General features: G+C 40.8%; 1 protein-coding gene across 7 annotated transcripts in view; it reads right to left on the bottom strand.

Moving 5' to 3' along the window:
- The window catches only part of LOC110520272 (semaphorin-5B), a 186,799-nt gene that overhangs the window by 91,995 nt on the left and 74,557 nt on the right, over positions 1–20,247 (bottom strand). For all 7 annotated transcript variants that reach the window (XM_090229997.1, XM_021597457.3, XM_090229998.1 and 4 more), the window contains 2 exons: positions 6,907–7,006; positions 4,147–4,192 (listed from right to left, as the gene is read on the bottom strand). In XM_090229997.1, the coding sequence (XP_090086123.1) occupies positions 4,147–4,192; positions 6,907–7,006 (146 nt within the window). The remainder of the gene's footprint in view (positions 1–4,146; positions 4,193–6,906; positions 7,007–20,247) is intronic.

Below are 20,247 nucleotides of genomic sequence, written 5' to 3'. Positions count from 1 at the left end.
AACACACAGGGTGACTCTAATAGCATCACAGAGAGAGGGAGGGGGGAAAAAAGCAAGAAAGAGAGAGAGAGAGAAGGAAAGAAGGAAGGAAATAGGGTGTGTGGGTGGGAGGTAAGGTGGGGGAGAATGAGAGAGTAAGGGAGCTATAGATATAAGAGAGAGAGAGAGAGAGAGAGGGAGGTAGGGACGGTGAGAGGAGGGATATGGATACAGTGATAATGGTTCTGCTTGGATAAAGACGGGACTTCGATCAAATGTTTAATGAACAAAAATATATAAACGCAACATGCAAAAATGGCAAAGATTACACTGAGTAACAGTTCATATAAGGAATTCAAGTCAATATAAAATAATTCATTAAGCCCTAATCTACAGATTTCACATGACTGGGCAGGAGGCCCACCCACTTGGCAGCCAGGCCCACCCACTTGGGAGCCAGGCCTAGCCAATCAGAATAAGTTTTCCCCACAAAAGGGCTTCATTACAGACAGAAATACTCCTCAGCACCCTCCTCCCAACCCCATACAGATGATCCCACAGGTGAAGAAGCCGGATGTGGAGGTCCTGGATTGGCGTGGTGACACGTGGTCTGCGGTTGTGAGGCCGGTTGGACGCACTGCCAAATTTTCTACAACGACATTGGAAGTAGCTTTTGGTAGAGAAATGAACATTCAATTAATCTTGCAACAGCTCTGGTGGACATTCCTGCAGTCAGCATGCCAATTGCACGCTCCCCCAAAACTTAAGTGACCTTTAATTATCCCCAGTACAAGGTGCACCTGTGTAATGATCATGCTGTTTAATCAGCATTTTGATATGCCCCACCTGTCAGGTGGATGGATTATCTTGGTAAAATAGATATTCTCACTAACAGAGATATAAACAAATTTGTGCCCAAAATGATGAGAGAAATAAACTTTTGGGGATTTATTATTTCAGCTCATGAAACATGGGACCAACAGTTTACATGTTGCGTTTATATTTTTGTTCAGTATATGAATATGTCTGCAACACAGAATACTGCTTTGTGGTCGTTACTTGCTCCAGTTACTTCTCAACCAATCAGTGACTCATTTCAAACTAGAGGACAGAAGGTAACGTAGACTGACTTTCACCCCATTTCAATACATGACCTCCATTTCAGGTCTGTGTGATTGTGCAGATTTAGCAGCCAACACTGTGGTCCCCCAGGATTGGGTTGTATCGCGCTCTCCTGCTTTGCAGGGGTGGTTACTGGTTAACAGGCTAACAAGCAGGAGAGGAGAGTAGGGGGAGGGGTAGTTTGAAGCAGCATCCTTCCATCTCTTTCATCTGTTTAGGCATACTGGCAGGCTCAGATCCTCTCCTCCTATTAAGTGGGCAGCAGCAATGTTCTGTACTCGTCGTTTTGGGCCCTGGCACGCCTAGCGACACCTCCAGTTAGAACAGAACGAAGAGGGAGCCACTTTGTTTATCCCCCAGCTCAAGAAAAGCCAAAAAAGTATGTGTGTCTGTGTGCGTACGTCTGTGAGCATGCCAGGAAAGTGGGATATAGATGTTGAAAGATGGGCGTTTGATTCAGGACTGCCAGTAGAGGAACTCAGTTGGTGAAACTCAGATTAAACAAAAGTAAACCCTATGAACCCCAGTCCTCTTCCACATTCAAAAACAAGACAACAAGAGCACCAAAACAAAGCCCACATTGACTTTGGCACACTGGTGGCAGCCGCTCACATATTATGTCACTATGCTGTGACTGTTCTGAAAGAGCACTTTGTCAGAGAATCCCAAGACTGGGTGGTGATACGTTTTCATACACACATCTCAGTGTAGTAGAATAGGTTGTAGTGCTATAGTGCTGTAGAAGCAAGCCAAACATACAGCCTTCACTCATCTCACTCAACCCCTTTCCTCTTAGTGGTGTTAGGCAGACCTGGGTTCAAATAGGATTCATCTTCTTTCAAATACTTTGAGCGTTCCATCTCGCCCGGCCAGTACAGCTGTAGTATTTGAAAAATGTAGAACTACTGTACAGTACCAGTCAAAAGTTTGGACACACCTACTCATTCAAGGGTTTTTCTTTATTTGTACTATTTTCTACATTGTGGAATAATAGTGAAGACATCAAAACTATGAAATAACACATATGGAGTCATGGAGTGAAAAAAGGGTTAAATCCAAATATATTTATATTTGAGATTTTTCAAAGTAGCTACCCATTGCCTTGATGACAGCTTTGCATACACTTGGCATTCTCTCAATCAGCTTCTTGAGGTAGTCACCTGGAATGCATTTTAATTAACAGGCGTGCCTTGTTAAAAGTTAATTTGTGGAATTTCTTTCCTTTTTAATGCGTTTTTTGCCAATCAGTTATGTTGTTACAAGGTAGGGCGTGGTATACAGAAGACAGCCTTATTTGGTAAAAGACGAAGTCCATATTATGGCAAGAACTGCTCAAATAAGCAAAGAGAAATGACAGTCCATCATTACTTTAAGACATGAAGGTCAGTCAATGTGGAACATTTCAAGAACTTTGAAAGTTTCTTCAAGTGCAGTCGCAAAAACCATTGAGCGCTATGATGAAACTGGCTCTCATGAGGACCTCCACAGGAAAGGAAGACCCAGTGTTACCTCAACTGCAGAGGATACGTTCATTTAACTGCACCTCAGATTGCAGCCCAAATAAATGTTTCACAGAGTTCAAGTAACAGACACATCTCAATGTCAACTGTTCAGAGGAGACTGTGTGAATCAGGCATTCATGGTTGAATTGCTGCAAAGAAACCATTACTAATGGACACCAATAAGAGACTTGATTGAGCCAAGAACCACGAGCAATGGATATTAGACCTTTGGTCTGATGAGTCCATATTCCAACCGCCGTGTCTTTGTGAGACGCAAAGTAGGTGAACGGGTGATCTCCGCATGTGTGGTTCCCAGCATGAAGCATGGAAGAAGAGGTGTGATGGTGTGGGATTGCTTTGCTGGTTACACTGTCTGTGATTTACTTAGAATTCAAGGCACACTTAACCAGCATGGCTACCACAGCATTCTGCAGCGATACGCCATCCCATCTGGTTTGCGTTTAGTGGGAATATAATTTTTTTCCTACAGGACAATGACCCAACACACCTCCAGGCTGTGTCAGGGCTATTTGACCAAGAAGTAGAGTGATGGTGCTGCTTCAGATGACCTGGCCTCCACAATCACCTGACCTCAACCCAACTGAGATGGTTTGAGACGAGTTAGACCACAGGAAAAGCAGCCAACAAGTGCTCTCCATATGTGGGAACTCCTTCAAGGCTGTTGGAAAAGCATTCCTCATGAAGCTGGTTGAGAGAATGCCAAGAGTATGCAAAGCTGTCATCAAGGCAAAGGGTGGCTACAATGTATAAAATAGTTAAAATAAAGAAAAACCCTTGAATGAGTAGGTGTGCCCAAACTTTTGACTGGTACTGTATTTGAACCCAAGGTGTTTAGTGTGTCTGATGTACACTACCAAGCTCCACAACTTTTAGACCGGTCCCATATCACCACATGACCCTTCAGTACAGTAGGCCCACTGTAACTCAATTGTTAGAGTATGGCTCTTGCAGCGCCAGAGTTGTGGGTTCAATTCCCACGGGGGACCAGTTCGAAAAAAATATGAAAATGTATGCACTCACTACTGTAAGTCACTAAATGACTAAAATGTAAATGTAAAATGTAACAGTAGCTACCTACATAAAGACATCACATTACCATGGAGACAGGCACTCACACCCGCAGGCAAGGATACACGTCAACACAGACACACACACACACACACACACACACCACACACGTATAGTATATGCACACACACACACAAACACTCATGCACACAATTAATCATACTCTTTCTCCATCCCACCCCATTCGAGGAGCTGAAAACACTCCAGTCCGAAAACCACAGAATCAATAACAGCAAGCCAATGCTGTCTGACTGCTGCCAGGAAAGTTAAAGAGAGGAGCAGCAGACCAGAGGAGTAGAGAGAGGAGTACAGGAGGAGAAGAGAGGCAGGTCTGGGAGCCCAGTAAAAGAGGAACACTGGCTGCGGACGGATGAGCGTGGGTTGTTATCCACCAGTGGACCACACACACACAGGGATAGGGGAGAGGAAGAGGTGGGTTGGAAGCTCAGCTTACCTGGATGAGAGAGACATTGTTGAGGCTCAATCTGAAGAGGAAGTTTCTGTGTAGAATCAATAGAGAGGGGAAAAAACAGTTAGTTTAAACAGTTATAAACTTAATAAACACTTAGTTTACGTGGCAAATACGTGTGTTTTTTTTCTTACAGTGAGTTCAACTCAGGGCACTGATATTTTGTAGTCACATAAGAACTCTCTGAAATTTGAAGTTGTTTCAAATACTCCAGCTGCCAAATTCCACACCAGGCATTATCCAACAAGCCTCAGAAGACTATATATTACAGTGGAGGCTCCTCAGATGAAGAAGGGGAGGACTATCCTCCTCAGTGAATTTCATAAAAATAAAAATATTGAAACTACACTAAATATATTCACATCACCAAATAGTTGATAAAAACACATTGTCTTGCAATGAATATCTACTGTATCCTCAACAGCACTCTGTAGGGTATCACCATGGTGTAGCCGGAGGACAGCTAGCTTCTGTCCTCCTCTGGGTACATTGAATTCAATACAAGCCTAGGGAGCTCATGGTTCTCAACCCCTTCCATAGACTTACTCAACTATTATTACAACTTCCAGAGGACGCCCATCAATCTGTCAGAGCCCTTGCAGAATGAGCTGACATGTTGTCCACCCAATCAAAGGATCAGAGAATGAATCTAGTACTGAAAGCATAAGCTACAGCCAGCTAGCACTGCAGTGCATAAAAAGTGTTGAGTAGTTGACTCAGAGAGAGAAAGACAATAGTTGAACAGTTTCAGATAAATTCATTTCTTTAAAAATGAAGGAGAAGCAAGAGAGAGAGAGAGCTAGCTGTATTTCATAGTATTTTTTCACTTTCACTTAGCTAGCAAATGCAACTAACTAGTGTTGCCGACTCAAACAGAGATATAAGCTATGTTAGCTAGCTGGCTATGGCTAGCCAACACTGGAAGTCTTCCAAGTCAAGGTAAGCATTTGGTTTTATTAATTTATTATCACTGGGATCGCCGGTGCAACTGCTAAACTGCATACTGACTGTACAGCATGATTGTAGCTGGTTTAGTAATGCATTAGTTCTAGATATGTTGACCATGACATTAGCTAATATGGTGACAATGATGTAGGCTGTATGTAGTGGTTAGTGGTTATGATATGATCAGGGGTTTATCCATTCAAACAGATTCTGTTGAAAAACATTGCTTAAACGGAACGAAAAGGGGATAGACATACCTGAATTTGTCCAATAGAAACTCTCGATTGCAATTGTTGGACTAATGATTACATCCTAGATCAGCTAGATGCCGACAAGAGTGTGTAAGGTGGTATTGAATGTGTCACTGTCACCTTGATTACTCTAATATTTATCTCGACCTGTGCACCTACGTTGTAAACTTTCATTCATAGGCTAGGTTGTAGCAATCTCATGATGGGTATAGGGAAAATTAGAGTATCATGTAGTAGCCTGAACCTATCAATGTTACATTGAGCAGGGTGAATGGAATATGACAGCCATGCTCATTAAAAAAACATGACACTTATACATGACTATCACTTTTAAATGATTAATCTCCAATTTTCAGCAGCAGTGCAGTATAGGGCCAGGCAGAGTGTTTTGTATAAGGGTACATTAACACATGTATAAGAGATCAATGAACAAATGAATAAGGGATACATTAAGAAATGAATAAGGGGTAAATGAACAAATTAATAAGGGATAAATGATCACATGAATAAGGAGTAAATTACCTCATGAATAAGGAATAAATGAACACATGAATACGGAGTAAATTACCACATGAATACGGAGTAAATTACCACATGAATAAGGAATAAATGAGCAACTGAATAAGGGATAAATGAACAACTGGATAAGGGATACATGAACAACTGAATAAGGGATAAATGAACACATGAATAAGGGATAAATGAACACATGAATAAGGGATAAATGAACAAGTGAATATGGGATAAATGAACACGTGAATATGGGATAAATGAACACATGAATAAGGGATAAATGAACACATGAATAAGGGATAAATGAACAACTGAATAAGGGATAAATGAACAACTGAATAAGGGATAAATGAACACGTGAATATGGGATAAATGAACACGTGAATATGGGATAAATGAACAACTGAATATGGGATAAATGAACACATGAATAAGGGATAAATTAACAACTGAATATGGGATAAATGAACAACTGAATATGGGATAAATGAACACGTGAATATGGGATAAATGAACACGTGAATATGGGATAAATGAACAACTGAATATGGGATAAATGAACACATGAATAAGGGATAAATGAACAACTGAATATGGGATAAATGAACAACTGAATATGGGATAAATGAACACGTGAATATGGGATAAATGAACACGTGAATATGGGATAAATGAACAACTGAATATGGGATAAATGAACACGTGAATATGGGATAAATGAACACATGAATATGGGATAAATGAACACATGAATATGGGATAAATGAACACGTGAATAAGGGATAAATGAACACGTGAATAAGGGATAAATGAACACATGAATATGGGATAAATGAACAACTGAATAAGGGATAAATGAACACATGAATAAGGGATAAATGAACACATGAATAAGGGATAAATGAACACATGAATAAGGGATAAATGAACACATGAATAAGGGATAAATGAACAACTGAATATGGGATAAATGAACACATGAATATGGGATAAATGAACACACGAATTAGGGATACGTTAAGGAATGCATTCTTACCTTGCCCCCACTATCAACTCATTCCTGGTCAGGTCAAGAGTCAGTTGAGAGTAGTCTCTCACATCCGGGTGGGAGAATATAGTGATCCAAGGACTCAGGGCTGAAAGAGAGGAATAAAGTAGGGAATGAGAGAGATTTAAAAGGAATCACAAAATGATAAATTACAATTAAGGAATCACCCAATTAAAAGGAATCACACAGGGCAGAGACTCAGGGGGAATGCTACAATGGTATGAATCTGAACTAACTCATTCAATCGAATTGATTAAAACAGTAGAATTCTTTATCTGGTTAAAAATCAACAAAGAGGCTATCTTAACCAATCTTAAACGTCTTCCTCTGTGCAGCATACATTCACCCCTCAGTCACCCTACTTCAATGAAAATAGTTTCTCCATTCTAGAGGGGAAGATTAGTCACTTTCAGGCCCAAGGCAATGTACTGGTCTGTGGAGACCTCAATGCTAGAACAGCAGAATAACTAGACACTATTAACAGTCATGGGGATGAACACCTACCGAGAAGCAACAACCTTTCCCTTCCCACATACACCACCACCCCTCAACCCACTAACACCTCTCTCAGACCACAGTGTATCTGAGAAGAGTGGAATCCAACCATGAAGCATCACGGCCCAATAAATTACATGGTACTAAACATGCTTATAGATGGAGTGCAAACAGTACAGAAATCTACTAAAAAGCCATTAGTAGCCAAAAAATACAATCTCTCCTGGACAACTTTTTAGCCTTAACATTCTCCTACACCAATGAAGGTGTACATTTGGCTGTTTGGAACATAAACTTTATATTTGACAAATTAGACTATTTGGCTAGTCTAAAGAAACATAAGAACAAACCAAAAAGAATAGATAATGAAAATGGTTTGATAATGATTGCAAAAATCTAAGGAAGTCATTGAAAAATATATCTAATCAAAAACACAAAACCAGGCAACAAAAATATACGCCTTCAATATGGGGAAACACTGAAGCAATACTAACACACCCTAAGAACAAAAAAGGAACAGCACTTACCCTCCACACTCTAATTGACAAACAAGTAAACCAAAACAATGGCAAAATCTACTCATGTTTTGTAGACTTCAAGAAAGCATTTGATTCAATTTGACACAAAGGTATTTTTTATAAACTAAAAGAAAATGAATCCAATTGAGCACATCTGGGACATCATGTCTCGCTCCATCCACCAACGCCACGTTGCACCACAGACTGTCCAGGAGTTGGCGGATGCTTTAGTCCAGGTCTGGGAGGAGATCCCTCAGGAGACCATCCGCCACCTCATCAGGAGCATGCCCAGGCGTTGTAGGGAGGTCATACAGGCACGTGGAGGCCACACACACACTACTGAGCCTCATTTTGACATGTTTTAAGGACCTTACATCAAAGTTGGATCAGCCTGTAGTGTGGTTTTCCACTTAAATTTTGAGTGTGACTCCAAATCCAGACCTCCATGGGTTGATAAATTTGATTTCCATTGATAATTTTTGTGTGATTTTGTTGTCAGCACATTCAACTATGTAAAGAAAAAAGTATTTAATACGATTATTTCATTCATTCAGATCTAGGATGTGTTATTTTAGTGTTCCCTTTATTTTTTGAGCAGTGTATATAAATCTGGCACAACCAAATCATCATAAAGCAAAAATAAAAATATATCACCTATTGGAAAGACACTACAAAAAAATCTATGTAAACATCCATGCTATTTGGCTCTGAACTAACAGTACATGGTGGCAGACAATTTGACCACTGTGACTGATAGAAAACTGAGGAAAACAGTGTCTAGATACAGACTCAGTGAGCACAGTCTGGCTATAGACACCAGTCATCAGAGGCAAACTTGGCTGCCCAGAGAGGACAGGCTGTGCTCACTCCGCTCCAGGGGACGGGTAGAGACAGAGCTGCATTCCCTATTACACTTTGACAAATAATCAGACCTCAGAGAAATCTTTCTTGCCCAAAATTATCAATTCAGTATAAAGAATTTAAACATTTTAAAATGTAAAAAAAAAATTATGTATTGGTTGAAAAGCCAAATATGTGCCCCCCTAACACAACCTGAGAGAAAATTGTAATGTCAATAATATTTCCCAGTTTGGTTTTGTTTTGGCTTTCATACCATGTCATGTGGCTTCTCAGTCATGTTGAGACTGGTCTACTATTGCTTTAATGTATTGTTTAGAGGTCGACCGAATATGATTTTTCAACGCTGATACCGATTATTGGAGGACCAAAAAAGCCGATGCCGATTAATCGGCCGATTAAAAAAAAAAAAATTGTAATGATGACAATTACAACAATACTGAATGAACACTTATTTTAACTCAATATAATACATCAATAAAATCAATTTAGCCTCAAAAAAATAATGAAACATGTTCAATTTGGTTTAAATAATGCAAAAACAAAGTGTTGGAGAAGAAAGTAAAAGTGCACTATGTGCCATGTAAAAAAGCTAACGTTTGAGTTCCTTGCTCAGAACATGAGAACATATGAAAGCTGGTGGTTCCTTTTAACATGAGACTTCAATATTCCAAGGTAAGAGGTTTTAGGTTGTAGTTATAGTATTTATAGGACTATTTCTCTCTATGCCATTTGTATTTCATATACCTTTGACTATTGGATGTTCTTATAGGCACTTCAGTATTGCCAGTGTCACAGTATAGCTTCCGTTCCGCTCCTCGACCCTACCTGGGCTCGAACCAGGAACACATCGACAACAGCCACCCTCGAAGCAGCATTACCCATGCAGAGCAAGGGGAACAACTACTCCAAGTCTCAGATCGAGTGATGTTTGAAATGCTATTAGTGTGCACCCCGCTAACTAGCTAGCCATTTCACATCGGTTACACCACCCTAATCTCGGTAAAAAAGTGCTGTTTGAATGAATACTTACGAGCCTGCTGGTGCCTACCACCACTCAGTCAGACTGCTCTATCAAATCATAGACTTAATTATAACATAATTACACACAGAAATACGAGCCTTTGGTCATTAATATGGTCGAATCCGGAAACTATCATTTCGAAAACAAAACGTTTATTATTATCGCATATCATATTGCAAGAGAAGTGACACAATTTCACCTGGTTAATATTGCCTGCTAACCTGGATTTGCAGGTTTAAAAACATATACTTCTCTGTATTGATTTTAAGAAAGGCATTGATGTTTATGGTTAGGTACACGTTGGAGCAACGACAGTCCTTTTACCGCGAATGCGCACCGCATCGATTCTATGCAACGCAGGACACGCTATAGATAAACTAGTAATATCAACCACCATGTGTAATTAACTAGTGATTATGATGGAAGTGCAATGAGAGGCAGGTGGTTAGAGCGTTGGACTAGTTAACTGTAAGGTTGCAAGATTGAATCCCTGAGCTGACAAGGTCGAAATCTGTCGTTCTGCCCCTGAACAAGGCAGTAAACCCACCATTCCTAGGCCGTCACTAAAAATAAGAACGTGTTCTTAACTGACTTGCCTAGTCAAATAATGGTGTAAAGAAATAATACAAAATAAAAATACATTTGAAAAGTCGGCCAAAAATACCGATTTCCAATTGTTATGAAAACTTGGAAAAAAAATAATAATAATAATCATTTTTGTAAAAAAAAAAAAAAAAATTGGCCCTAATTAAATAGGCCATTCCAATTAATCGGTCGACCTCTAGTATTGTTATTCTCATTAATATTGTTGTTGTAGTTGCTGTTAATAGTAATCCCATTTCCACTACTATTAGAATTGATGCCTTATTGATGCTGGTCCCACCGTTTTTTGTTATATGTATACTTTGACAATGTAAGTCATTTAACATGCCATGTCAATAAAGTCTACTGAATTGAATTTTGAGCGAGTTAGAGAGAGTTAAGTTAATTAAGGACCACAGACACTGTTTCTCTACTATATTGTAACATGATAAATCTGTCAAACTCTTGGCCTCTTGGGGCAGCGTGTTCAGTAGAGTTAAATTAAAGGTGACAGCAGCATGAGTAATGTCTGTGAAATAAATGTAATAAAAAGATTCGGAACCTGAACACTTCTAATTCAAATTGAAGTGGGTTACAATAGATATACTGGAAACACCCTCTGCTCTGATATGGTCGTCATGATCTATTTTGTGTTGTTATAGGTTCAACAAAACAGTGTCTCTTTCTTTACATTGTCATAGAAACAAAACAGCACACTATCACCGATTTCACCTTTGCATATTGTTTCAGTAGGCCTATAATGTAAACGTACAAAGTAGCATCTAAGGAGGCACAGATGTCTGTTAGTGGGAAACGACCTATGCTTTGTGGTTTGCAGCAGCAGTGAATGAGTTATTGAGAAGATTGTGATTGTGTCCAGCTACTGGCAGCCTCCTCTGCTCTACTCCCTTCTGCCCCGTGCCCCGAGCTCTGAGCACCCTGTGGGATCCAGCAGAGAGGGACAATACTGTAGCCACATCAAGTCCGTAGCCACATCAAGCATACTGATCCTAATGCGACACAACGCCCAGTCAAAACTACCCCTTCGAGGACACACGCCAGGATCCCAACCACAGCCACAGTGCCTGCCATTTCAGACATTTGGCACTCGCTTTCACAGATCAAAAAAAAATTCTCCCAGCAGAATCACAGGGAGTCACACAGTAGAGTGGCGGGTCATTTCGAGTAGAAGAAAAAATACACAAAAATAACATTTTCTACCAAAAGGGCCCAGCTGATCTCCATGTGACCGGAGCGTGGGTTTACTAAATGGATTTCTCCACATGGGAGGCAAATGGGATTTACATTTTTAGACAAACAATATTGCAGCAGTTGGATGCTTATATTCATAATTATAGTGTGTTCAGTAGCATATTACATAGCAGAAAGCCTTTTAAGACATTTTCGAAATTCATTGTGGACTTAAAAAACTATTTCTTCCACAAATAATGGGGATAATATTTGCCCCCTGCAAGACAACTTTGGACAGCCCCAGTTTGTTTACTGCAAGAAGCTGTAAAATGCATTTGCCATTTAGGGAGGAAGTGAGTGATTGAATAAAAAAAAAACTAAACTAAACAGATTAAAGAAAAAAAAGTAAGCTCATTCTGATTAATCTCTCTCCAGATATCGTGAACTAAAATACAACCTTACTATCAGCTTGAGAGAGGAAATTCATAGCATGGATGATATAACAATTCACACTTAACTGAATTCTTGGCAAAGCTCTTGGGAAAACCAATTAGACCCACAGATTTCCAATACATTACAGGCTTTAGCTAAACCAGCGAATAAAAAGCCTACATTAGGATTGATTAGAATCATATGGCCCCATTATCCTGAGCATCCTTTATTAAGACATAGTGGGATGGGAGCAGAGTAATCATAGGGATGGATTATTAAGACAAAACTAGACGATAACAGAGTAATCATACACTCTTAGAATAAAGGGTTTCAAAATGTTTTGCAGCTGTCCCCATAGGAGAACACTTTTTGGTTCCAGGTAGAACACTTGACTTCATTGTAGAAGCCTCTGTGGAAAGGGTTTCACAAAAAACCCAAAAGGGTTCACCTGGGACCAAAAAGGGTTCTTCAAAAGGGTTATCCTATGGGGACAGCCGAAGAACAGTTTTAAGTTCTAGATAGCACCTTTGTGTATGATGGAATCTCATCCACTGAGCATGACAGGTATCACTGAGATGTTCACAGACACACTTTAAAGGGACAATCTGCAGTTCAAACAATAACAAAGCAGTCACCAATGTTTTGGTACACTCAAATTCCTAGACAGAGCTATGAATGCAAGAACTGACAATCCATAAGAAATTATAGTTTTAGCCATGTTTTGAGGATATATAGTACAATAACATTGTTTACAAACAAAGGAGTTATACAAACTTCTATTTTGGGTTCTGAAGGTGTATGACAGTTGAACTAAGCTCAAGAGGCATTTTTATAAGTTATATTCTTTAAGAATCAATAGGTATTCAGTATTCGCCAAAAGATTGGACACTCCTACTCACTCCAGGGATTTTCTTCATTAAGACATCAAAACTATGAAATAACACATATGGAATCATCTTAAACAAATCAAAATATATTTTAACTTCTTTAAAGTAGCCACCCATTGCCTTGACACCACATATGTTGAGCACTTGTTGGGTGCTTTTCCTTCACTCTGCGGTCCAGCTCATCCCAAACCATCTCAATTGGGTTGAGGTCTGGTGATTGTGGAGGCCAGGTCATCTGAAGCAGCACCATCACTCTACTTCTTGGTCAAATAGCCCTTAACACAGCCTGGAGGTGTATTTTGGGTCGTTGTCCTGTTGAAAAACAAATGACAGTACCACTAAGCGCAAACTAGATGGGATGGCGTATCACTGCAGAAAGCTTTTACAATTTTTATTTATTTCACCTTTATTTAACCAGGTATGTCAGTTGAGAACAAGTTCTCATTTACAACTGCGACCTAGCCAAGATAAAGCAAAGCAGTGCGACAAAAACAACAGAGTTACACATGGGATAAAGAAACGTACAGTCAATAACACGATAGAGAAATATATATATACAATGTGTGCAAATGTAGTAAGGGAAGTAAGGCAATAAATAGGCCATAGCGGTGAAATAATTACAATTTAGCAATTAAAAACACTGGAGTGATAGATGTGCAAGTAGAGAAACTGGGGTGCAAAAGAGCAAAAATAAATAACAATATGGGGATGAGGTAGTTGGGTGGGCTATTTTCAGATGGGCTGTGCACAGGTGCAGTGATCAGACAGCTGATGCTTAAAGTTAGTGAGGGAGATAAATCTCCAGCTTCAGTGATTTTTGCAATTAGTTCTGGAAGGAAAAGCGGCCAAAGTAGGAGTTGGCGTTGGGGATGACCAGTGAAATATACCTGCTGGAGCGCGTGCTACGGGTGGGTGTTGCTATGGTGACCAGTGAGCTGAGATAAGGAGGGGCTTTACCTAGCAAAGACTTATAGATGACCTGGAGCCAGTGGGTTTGGCAACGAATATGAAGCAAGGGCCAGTCAACGAGAGCATACAGGTCGCAGTGGTGGTAGTATATGGGGCTTTGGTGACAAAACAGATGGCACTGTGATAGACTACATCCAGGTTGCTGAGTAGAGTTTTGGAGGCTATTTGGTAAATGACATCGCCAAAGTCAAGGATTGGTAGGACGGTCAGTTTTACTAGGATTTGTTTAGCAGCATGAGCGAAGGAGGCTTTGTTTGCCGAAATAGGAAGCCGATTATTGATTTAATTTTGGATTGGAGATGCTTAATGTGAGTCTGGAAGGAGAGTTTACGGTCTAACCAGACACCTAGGTATTTGTAGTTGTCCACATATTCTAGGTCAGAACCGTCCAAAGTAGTGATGCTGGACGGGCAGGCAGGTGCGGGCAGCAATCGGTTGAAGAGCATGCACTTAGTTTTACCAGCATTTAAAAGCAGTTGAAGGCCACGGAAGGAGTGTTGTATGGCATTGAAGCTCGTCTGGAGGTCTGTTAACACAGTGTCCAAAGAAAGGCCAGAAGTATACAGAATGGTGTTGTCTGTGTAGAGGTGGATCAGAGAATCACCAGCAGCAAGAGCGACATCATTGATATATACAGAGAAGAGAGTCGGCCCGAGAATTGAGCCCTGTGGCACCCCCATAGAGACTGCCAGAGGTCTGGAACCAGGCGAGGCAGTTATTTGAGAAACCAAGGCTGTTGAGTCTGCCGATAAGAATGCGGTGATTGACAGAGTTGAAAGCCTTGGCCAGGTCGATGAAGACGGCTGCACAGTACTGTCTTTTATCGATTGCGGTTATGAAATTGCTTAGGACCTTGAGCGTGGCTGAGGTACACCCATGACCAGCTCGGAAACCAGATTGCATAGTGGAGAAGGTACGGTGGGATTCGAAATGATCGGTGATCTGTTTGTTAACTTGGCTTTCGAAGATTTTAGAAAGGCAGGGCAGGACTGGGCAGGTCTGTAACAATTTGGGTCTAGAGTGTCTCCCACTTTGAAGAGGGAGTTGACCGTGGCAGCTTTCCAATCTTTAGGGATCTCAGACAATACGAAAGAGAGGTTGAATAGGCAAGTAATAGGGGTTGCAACAATTGCGGACAATAATTTTAGAAAGAGAGGGTCCAGATTATCTATCCCAGCTGTGTTAGTCATGCTGGTTAAGTGTGCCTTGAATTCTAAATAAATCAACAACAGTGTCACCAGCAAAGCACCCCACACCATCACACCTCCTCCATGCTTCACGGTGGGAAACAAATCTGGAGATCATCTGTTCATCTACTCTGCGTCTCACAAAGACACGACGGTTAGAACCAAAAATCTCCAATTTGGACTCATCAGACCAAAGGACAGATTTCCACCTGTCCATTGCTCCTGTTTCTTGGCCCAAGCAACTCTCTTATTATTATTGGTGTCCTTTAGTAGTGGTTTCTTTCTTCTTTCACACAGTCTCCTCTGAACAGTTGATGTTGAGATGTGTCTTACTTGAACTCTGTGAAGCATTTCATTTGGGCTGCAATTTCTGAGTCTGGTAACTCTAATAAACGTATCCTCTGCAGCAGAGGTAACTCTGGTTCTTCCTTTCCTGTGGCGGTCCTCATGAGAGCCAGTTTCATCATAGCGCTTGATGGTTTTTGCGACTACACTTGAAGATTTCTTGACATTTTCCGCATTGACTGACCTTCATGACTTAATGTAATGATGGACTGTCGTTTCTCTTTGCTTATTTGGGCTGTTCTTGCCATAATATGGACTTTACCAAATAGTGCTATCTTCTGTATACCAACCCTACCTCGTCCAAACACAACTGATTGGCTCAAATGCATTAAGAAGGAAACAAATTAACAAGGCACACCTGTTAATTGAAATGTATTCCAGGTGACCACCTCATGAAGCTGGTTGAGAGAATGCCAAGAGTGTGCAAAGTTGTCATCAAGGCAAAGGGTGGCTACTTCGAAGAATCTCAAATGTAAAATATATTTTGATTTGTTTAACACTTTTTGGTTACTAAATTACATGATTCCAAATGAGTTATTTAATAGTTTTGAGGTCTTCACTATTATTCTACAATGTAGAAACCAGTAAAAATGAAGAAAAACACTGGAATGGGTGTGTCCAAACCTTTGACTGGTACTATATATATCATTAATTAAAAAGTCTAAACATAGATGTACCAATTGCAGATTTCCCATTTAACACACATCCAACCCACTCAGGTTGAACATGTAATTATGTGGTTTAATGTCTTGTATGGGGACGTGCTTATCTAGAAAACATACATGGACAAAACAAAAACACACACCACACATACACTGAATGAGAAGAAACATCTACATGTCAAACTGTGTGATTAATGGCTATGGATGAAGCCTGGAGCGAAGGGGGAGAGAGAGGGAGGGGAAGGAGAGAAGAGGGGACATATCTCTCACAGGCTTATCCAAACACCTAATCTGTGTTGAAAATTAAACATCGTTATAGAGGTGGGGGTGGACTGTGCAGAGAGCAATGGAGTGTTTGTGCTGTACTGCACATCATCTTGTACAATCAACTCCCAAGATGGTTGTCAGATCAGAACAGAGCAGAAGGGGTTGCATTAGCTTTAACAACCTCCACACACCACGTTCCATAAACACTGTCAAAACAGTCACACTTTGCAACAACCATGTCAGAGTGTGGTTAAGTGACATGGTTACCCAGGGGCCTCTAACTAACTAGCACGTGTATCCAGCATACGATGGCTGTCTGGGGGAGTGTGGTGTGCCGTGCCAAGTGTGCGAGGAGAGATATGGGGAGTGGGAGTGTAGTATACTGTATGCATGTGTGTGTGTGTGTGTGTATGCGTGTGTGTGCGCAGGCGTGCCAGGAGAGACAGTGTGAGTGGGAGTAGTGTTGACAGCAGAGTGAGTTCTCCGGGTGTAGGAGGGTGTTGATAACCTCTGGGTCATCCCATACACACACACACACACACCACACACACAGCAGCCAACAAACACACACATAGAAAGGACACCATGTCTAATGCAATCATGTTGGATCTGTGTCCAACAAGTGAGTAATGTTTAATAAATCAGCCAAGAATTTGCTCTGTTGACAGGTATAGAACCCGATCTCGATCTTGTTCCAAATATGTTTACAGGTTACATTCTCTCTTTGATTGAATTGTAATAACGTCACACAGAGATAAATGTTCTGGTACATGCAAGAGCTTTTTATAAGCCTGCAAAGTGGCCAGCTGAATTGGATTCACTTGACAGCTTGGCTTGTTTACTTTGTTAAAAGGCTTTCTGACAGTAAAAGCCTATCTATCTTGACAGACATTCATCTCCATGCTAACAAATGGTCTTACATGGGTGGCCAGCTCCCTTCACCTCATAGTCTGTCGGGCAATCCATCACACACACACACACAGACAGAGAGAACAATTAAGAGAGATAAATATGAAAGCCCTCCACCCCAATAGACGCCCCTGGCCTGGATCTGCAGTTGATGGACGATTATTACATTTTTTTCACTGTTCTGTGGAGTGACAGATTAATGCATTAGCCACCAGAGCTGGCGGGAGTGGACACTGCCTTAGACACTCGAGGGGACATGAATCCTAACCTTTATATACCCACATTGACAGAATTAAAAAAGACTCACTGCTTTATTTTAAACAGAAAGACAGCCTCTATTGAATAAGAAGTAGTGTCTCTGTCTCGCCGCAAATATACTAGGTATACACAAGAGGGCTTGGCAGCCACAAAGGCAGCTTGGAAAGCCCACCAAATTTGTTCTCAGTAATTGCAGAATTAGACAGACAGTTGAGGGAAAGGAAACTCAAACTCTCTCTCGAGCGTATTCCAGATCCGTTCATCTCATGCAATCTGATGGAATCCCTGTAGTTTATACACTAAAACAACATGAATGGACAGCCCGATAGACAGACATCATCATTCTGCCACCACAATCTTCCTTTACCTAATCCAGTAGTGTTTTGGGTAGCTTGTTGAATTGGCTAATATCAGATTTGCTGGGCATCAGGGTTTTGATGGAAACAGAGTTTAAGAGTCATGCAATTTGTTGATCCTGATGATCAGTCCTATCTAGTCTAGGAGGTCTACTCTGCGATGGCTGTTGTGTGAGTGTGACCCCAGATATCCTTCAGAAAGACAGGGCCTGGTAGGGCCCCATTGCAAAACAGAGTGCAAAGCTTTTGAATTAATATCTAATGGGAGATTATAGACAACTCTTTATTTCAGTATTCAAATCACCAGTTTAATTAGAATGAGAGAGATTATGTTTTCTCTCAGTTCTGCGTAGGCCTCTATCGTCAGTATGTTAATGCCTTTTGTTGACTTTCAAATCCCAAACCATAACAAACCACTGGCAGTTGACCTTGGGGTCGGTCCGATAACCTTGGAAACCAAAACTATTTATTTGCAGTAAATGTTTTTTGGAGCCTTATGTTACAGTTTGGCTTCTGGGGGCAGAACTTTAATTACATTACATTTCCATCAGAAATAGAAAACAAATGTGAGAAATGCTTTTTCTCATTCGTACGTGAATTGAGCATGGTGTTGATTGCTCACCTCAGGGGCTAACTAGTTAATGAGGTATGAATGACACATTGTGTTGAAGGCACCTGTCTGTCATTACAGATGCAAACAAGTGAAATAGTTACCCTGCAGACAATATAACTGTTAGATAGCAAGGTGTTGTTTATGCTAATTCTACTGTATTTCACAGATTATGTATATACAGTGGGGCAAAAAGTATTTAGTCAGCCACCAATTGTGCAAGTTCTCCCACTTAAAAAGATGAGAGAGGTCTGTAACTTTCATCATAGGTACACTTCAACTATGACAGACAAAATGAGAAAAGAAATCCAGAAAATCACATTGTAGGATTTTTTATGAATTTATTTGCAAATTATGGTGGAAAATAAGTATTTGGTCACCTACAAACAAGCAAGATTTCTGGCTCTCACAGACCTGTAACTTCTTCTTTAAGAGGCTCCTCTGTCCTCTATAAAAGACACCTGTCCACAACCTCAAACAGTCACACTCCAAACTCCACTATGGCCAAGACCAAAGAGCTGTCAAAGGACACCAGAAACAAAATTGTAGACCTGCACCGGGCTGGGAAGACTGAATCTGCAATAGGTAAGCAGCTTGGTTTGAAGAAATCAACTGTGGGAGCAATTATTAGGAAATGGAAGACATACAAGACCACTGATAATCTCCCTCGATCTGGTGCTCCACGCAAGATCTCACCCCGTGGGGTCAAAATGATCACAAGAACGGTGAGCAAAAATCCCAGAACCATACGGGGGGGACCTAGTGAATGACCTGCAGAGAGCTGGGACCAAAGTAACAAAGCCTACCATCAGTAACACACTACGCCGCCAGGGACTCAAATCCTGCAGTGCCAGACGTGTCCCCCTGCTTAAGCCAGTACATGTCCAGGCCCGTCTGAAGTTTGCTAGAGAGCATTTGAATGATCCAGAAGAAGATTGGGAGAATGTCATAGGGTCAGATGAAACCAAAATAGAACTGTTTGGTAAAAACTCAACTCGTGGTGATTGGAGGACAAAGAATGCTGAGTTGCATCCAAAGAACACCATACCTACTGTGAAGCATGGGGGTGGAAACATCATGCTTTGGGGCTGTTTTTCTGCAAAGGGACCAGGACGACTGATCCGTGTAAAGGAAAGAATGAATGGGGCCATGTATCGTGAGATTCAGCAAGTGCATTGAAGATGAAACGTGGCTGGGTCTTTCAGCATGACAATGATCCCAAACACACCGCCCGGGCAACGAAGGAGTGGCTTCTTAAGAAGCATTTCAAGGTCCTGGAGTGGCCTAGCCAGTCTCCAGATCTCAACCCCATAGAAAATCTTTGGAGGGAGTTGAAAGTCCGTGTTGCCCAGCAACAGCCCCAAAACATCACTGCTCTAGAGGAGATCTGCATGTAGGAATGGGCCAAAATACCAGCAGCAGTGTGTGAAAACCTTGTGAAGACTTACAGAAAACGTTTGACCTCTGTCATTGCCAACAAAGGGTATATAACAAAGTATTGAGATAAACTTTTGTTATTGACCAAATACTTATTTTCCACCATAATTTGCAAATAAATTCATTAAAAATCCTACAAATGTTCAAACAGGTGCCATTAATACAGGTAACGAGTGGAGGACAGAGGAGCCTCTTAAAGAAGAAGTTACAGGTCTGTGAGAGCCAGAAATCTTGCTTGTTTGTAGGTGACCAAATACTTGTTTCCACCATAATTTGCTAATTAATTAATTAAAAATCTGATTTTCTGGATTTTTTTTCTCATTTTGTCTGTCATAGTTGAAG

This window comes from Oncorhynchus mykiss, chromosome 3 (assembly GCF_057628025.1).
Source record: "Oncorhynchus mykiss isolate SJ-2025 chromosome 3, ASM5762802v1, whole genome shotgun sequence".
In the NCBI taxonomy this organism is placed as follows: domain Eukaryota; kingdom Metazoa; phylum Chordata; class Actinopteri; order Salmoniformes; family Salmonidae; genus Oncorhynchus; species Oncorhynchus mykiss.
Note: the sequence above shows the minus strand (reverse complement) of the source record. Positions and strands in the feature narration are given on the sequence as shown.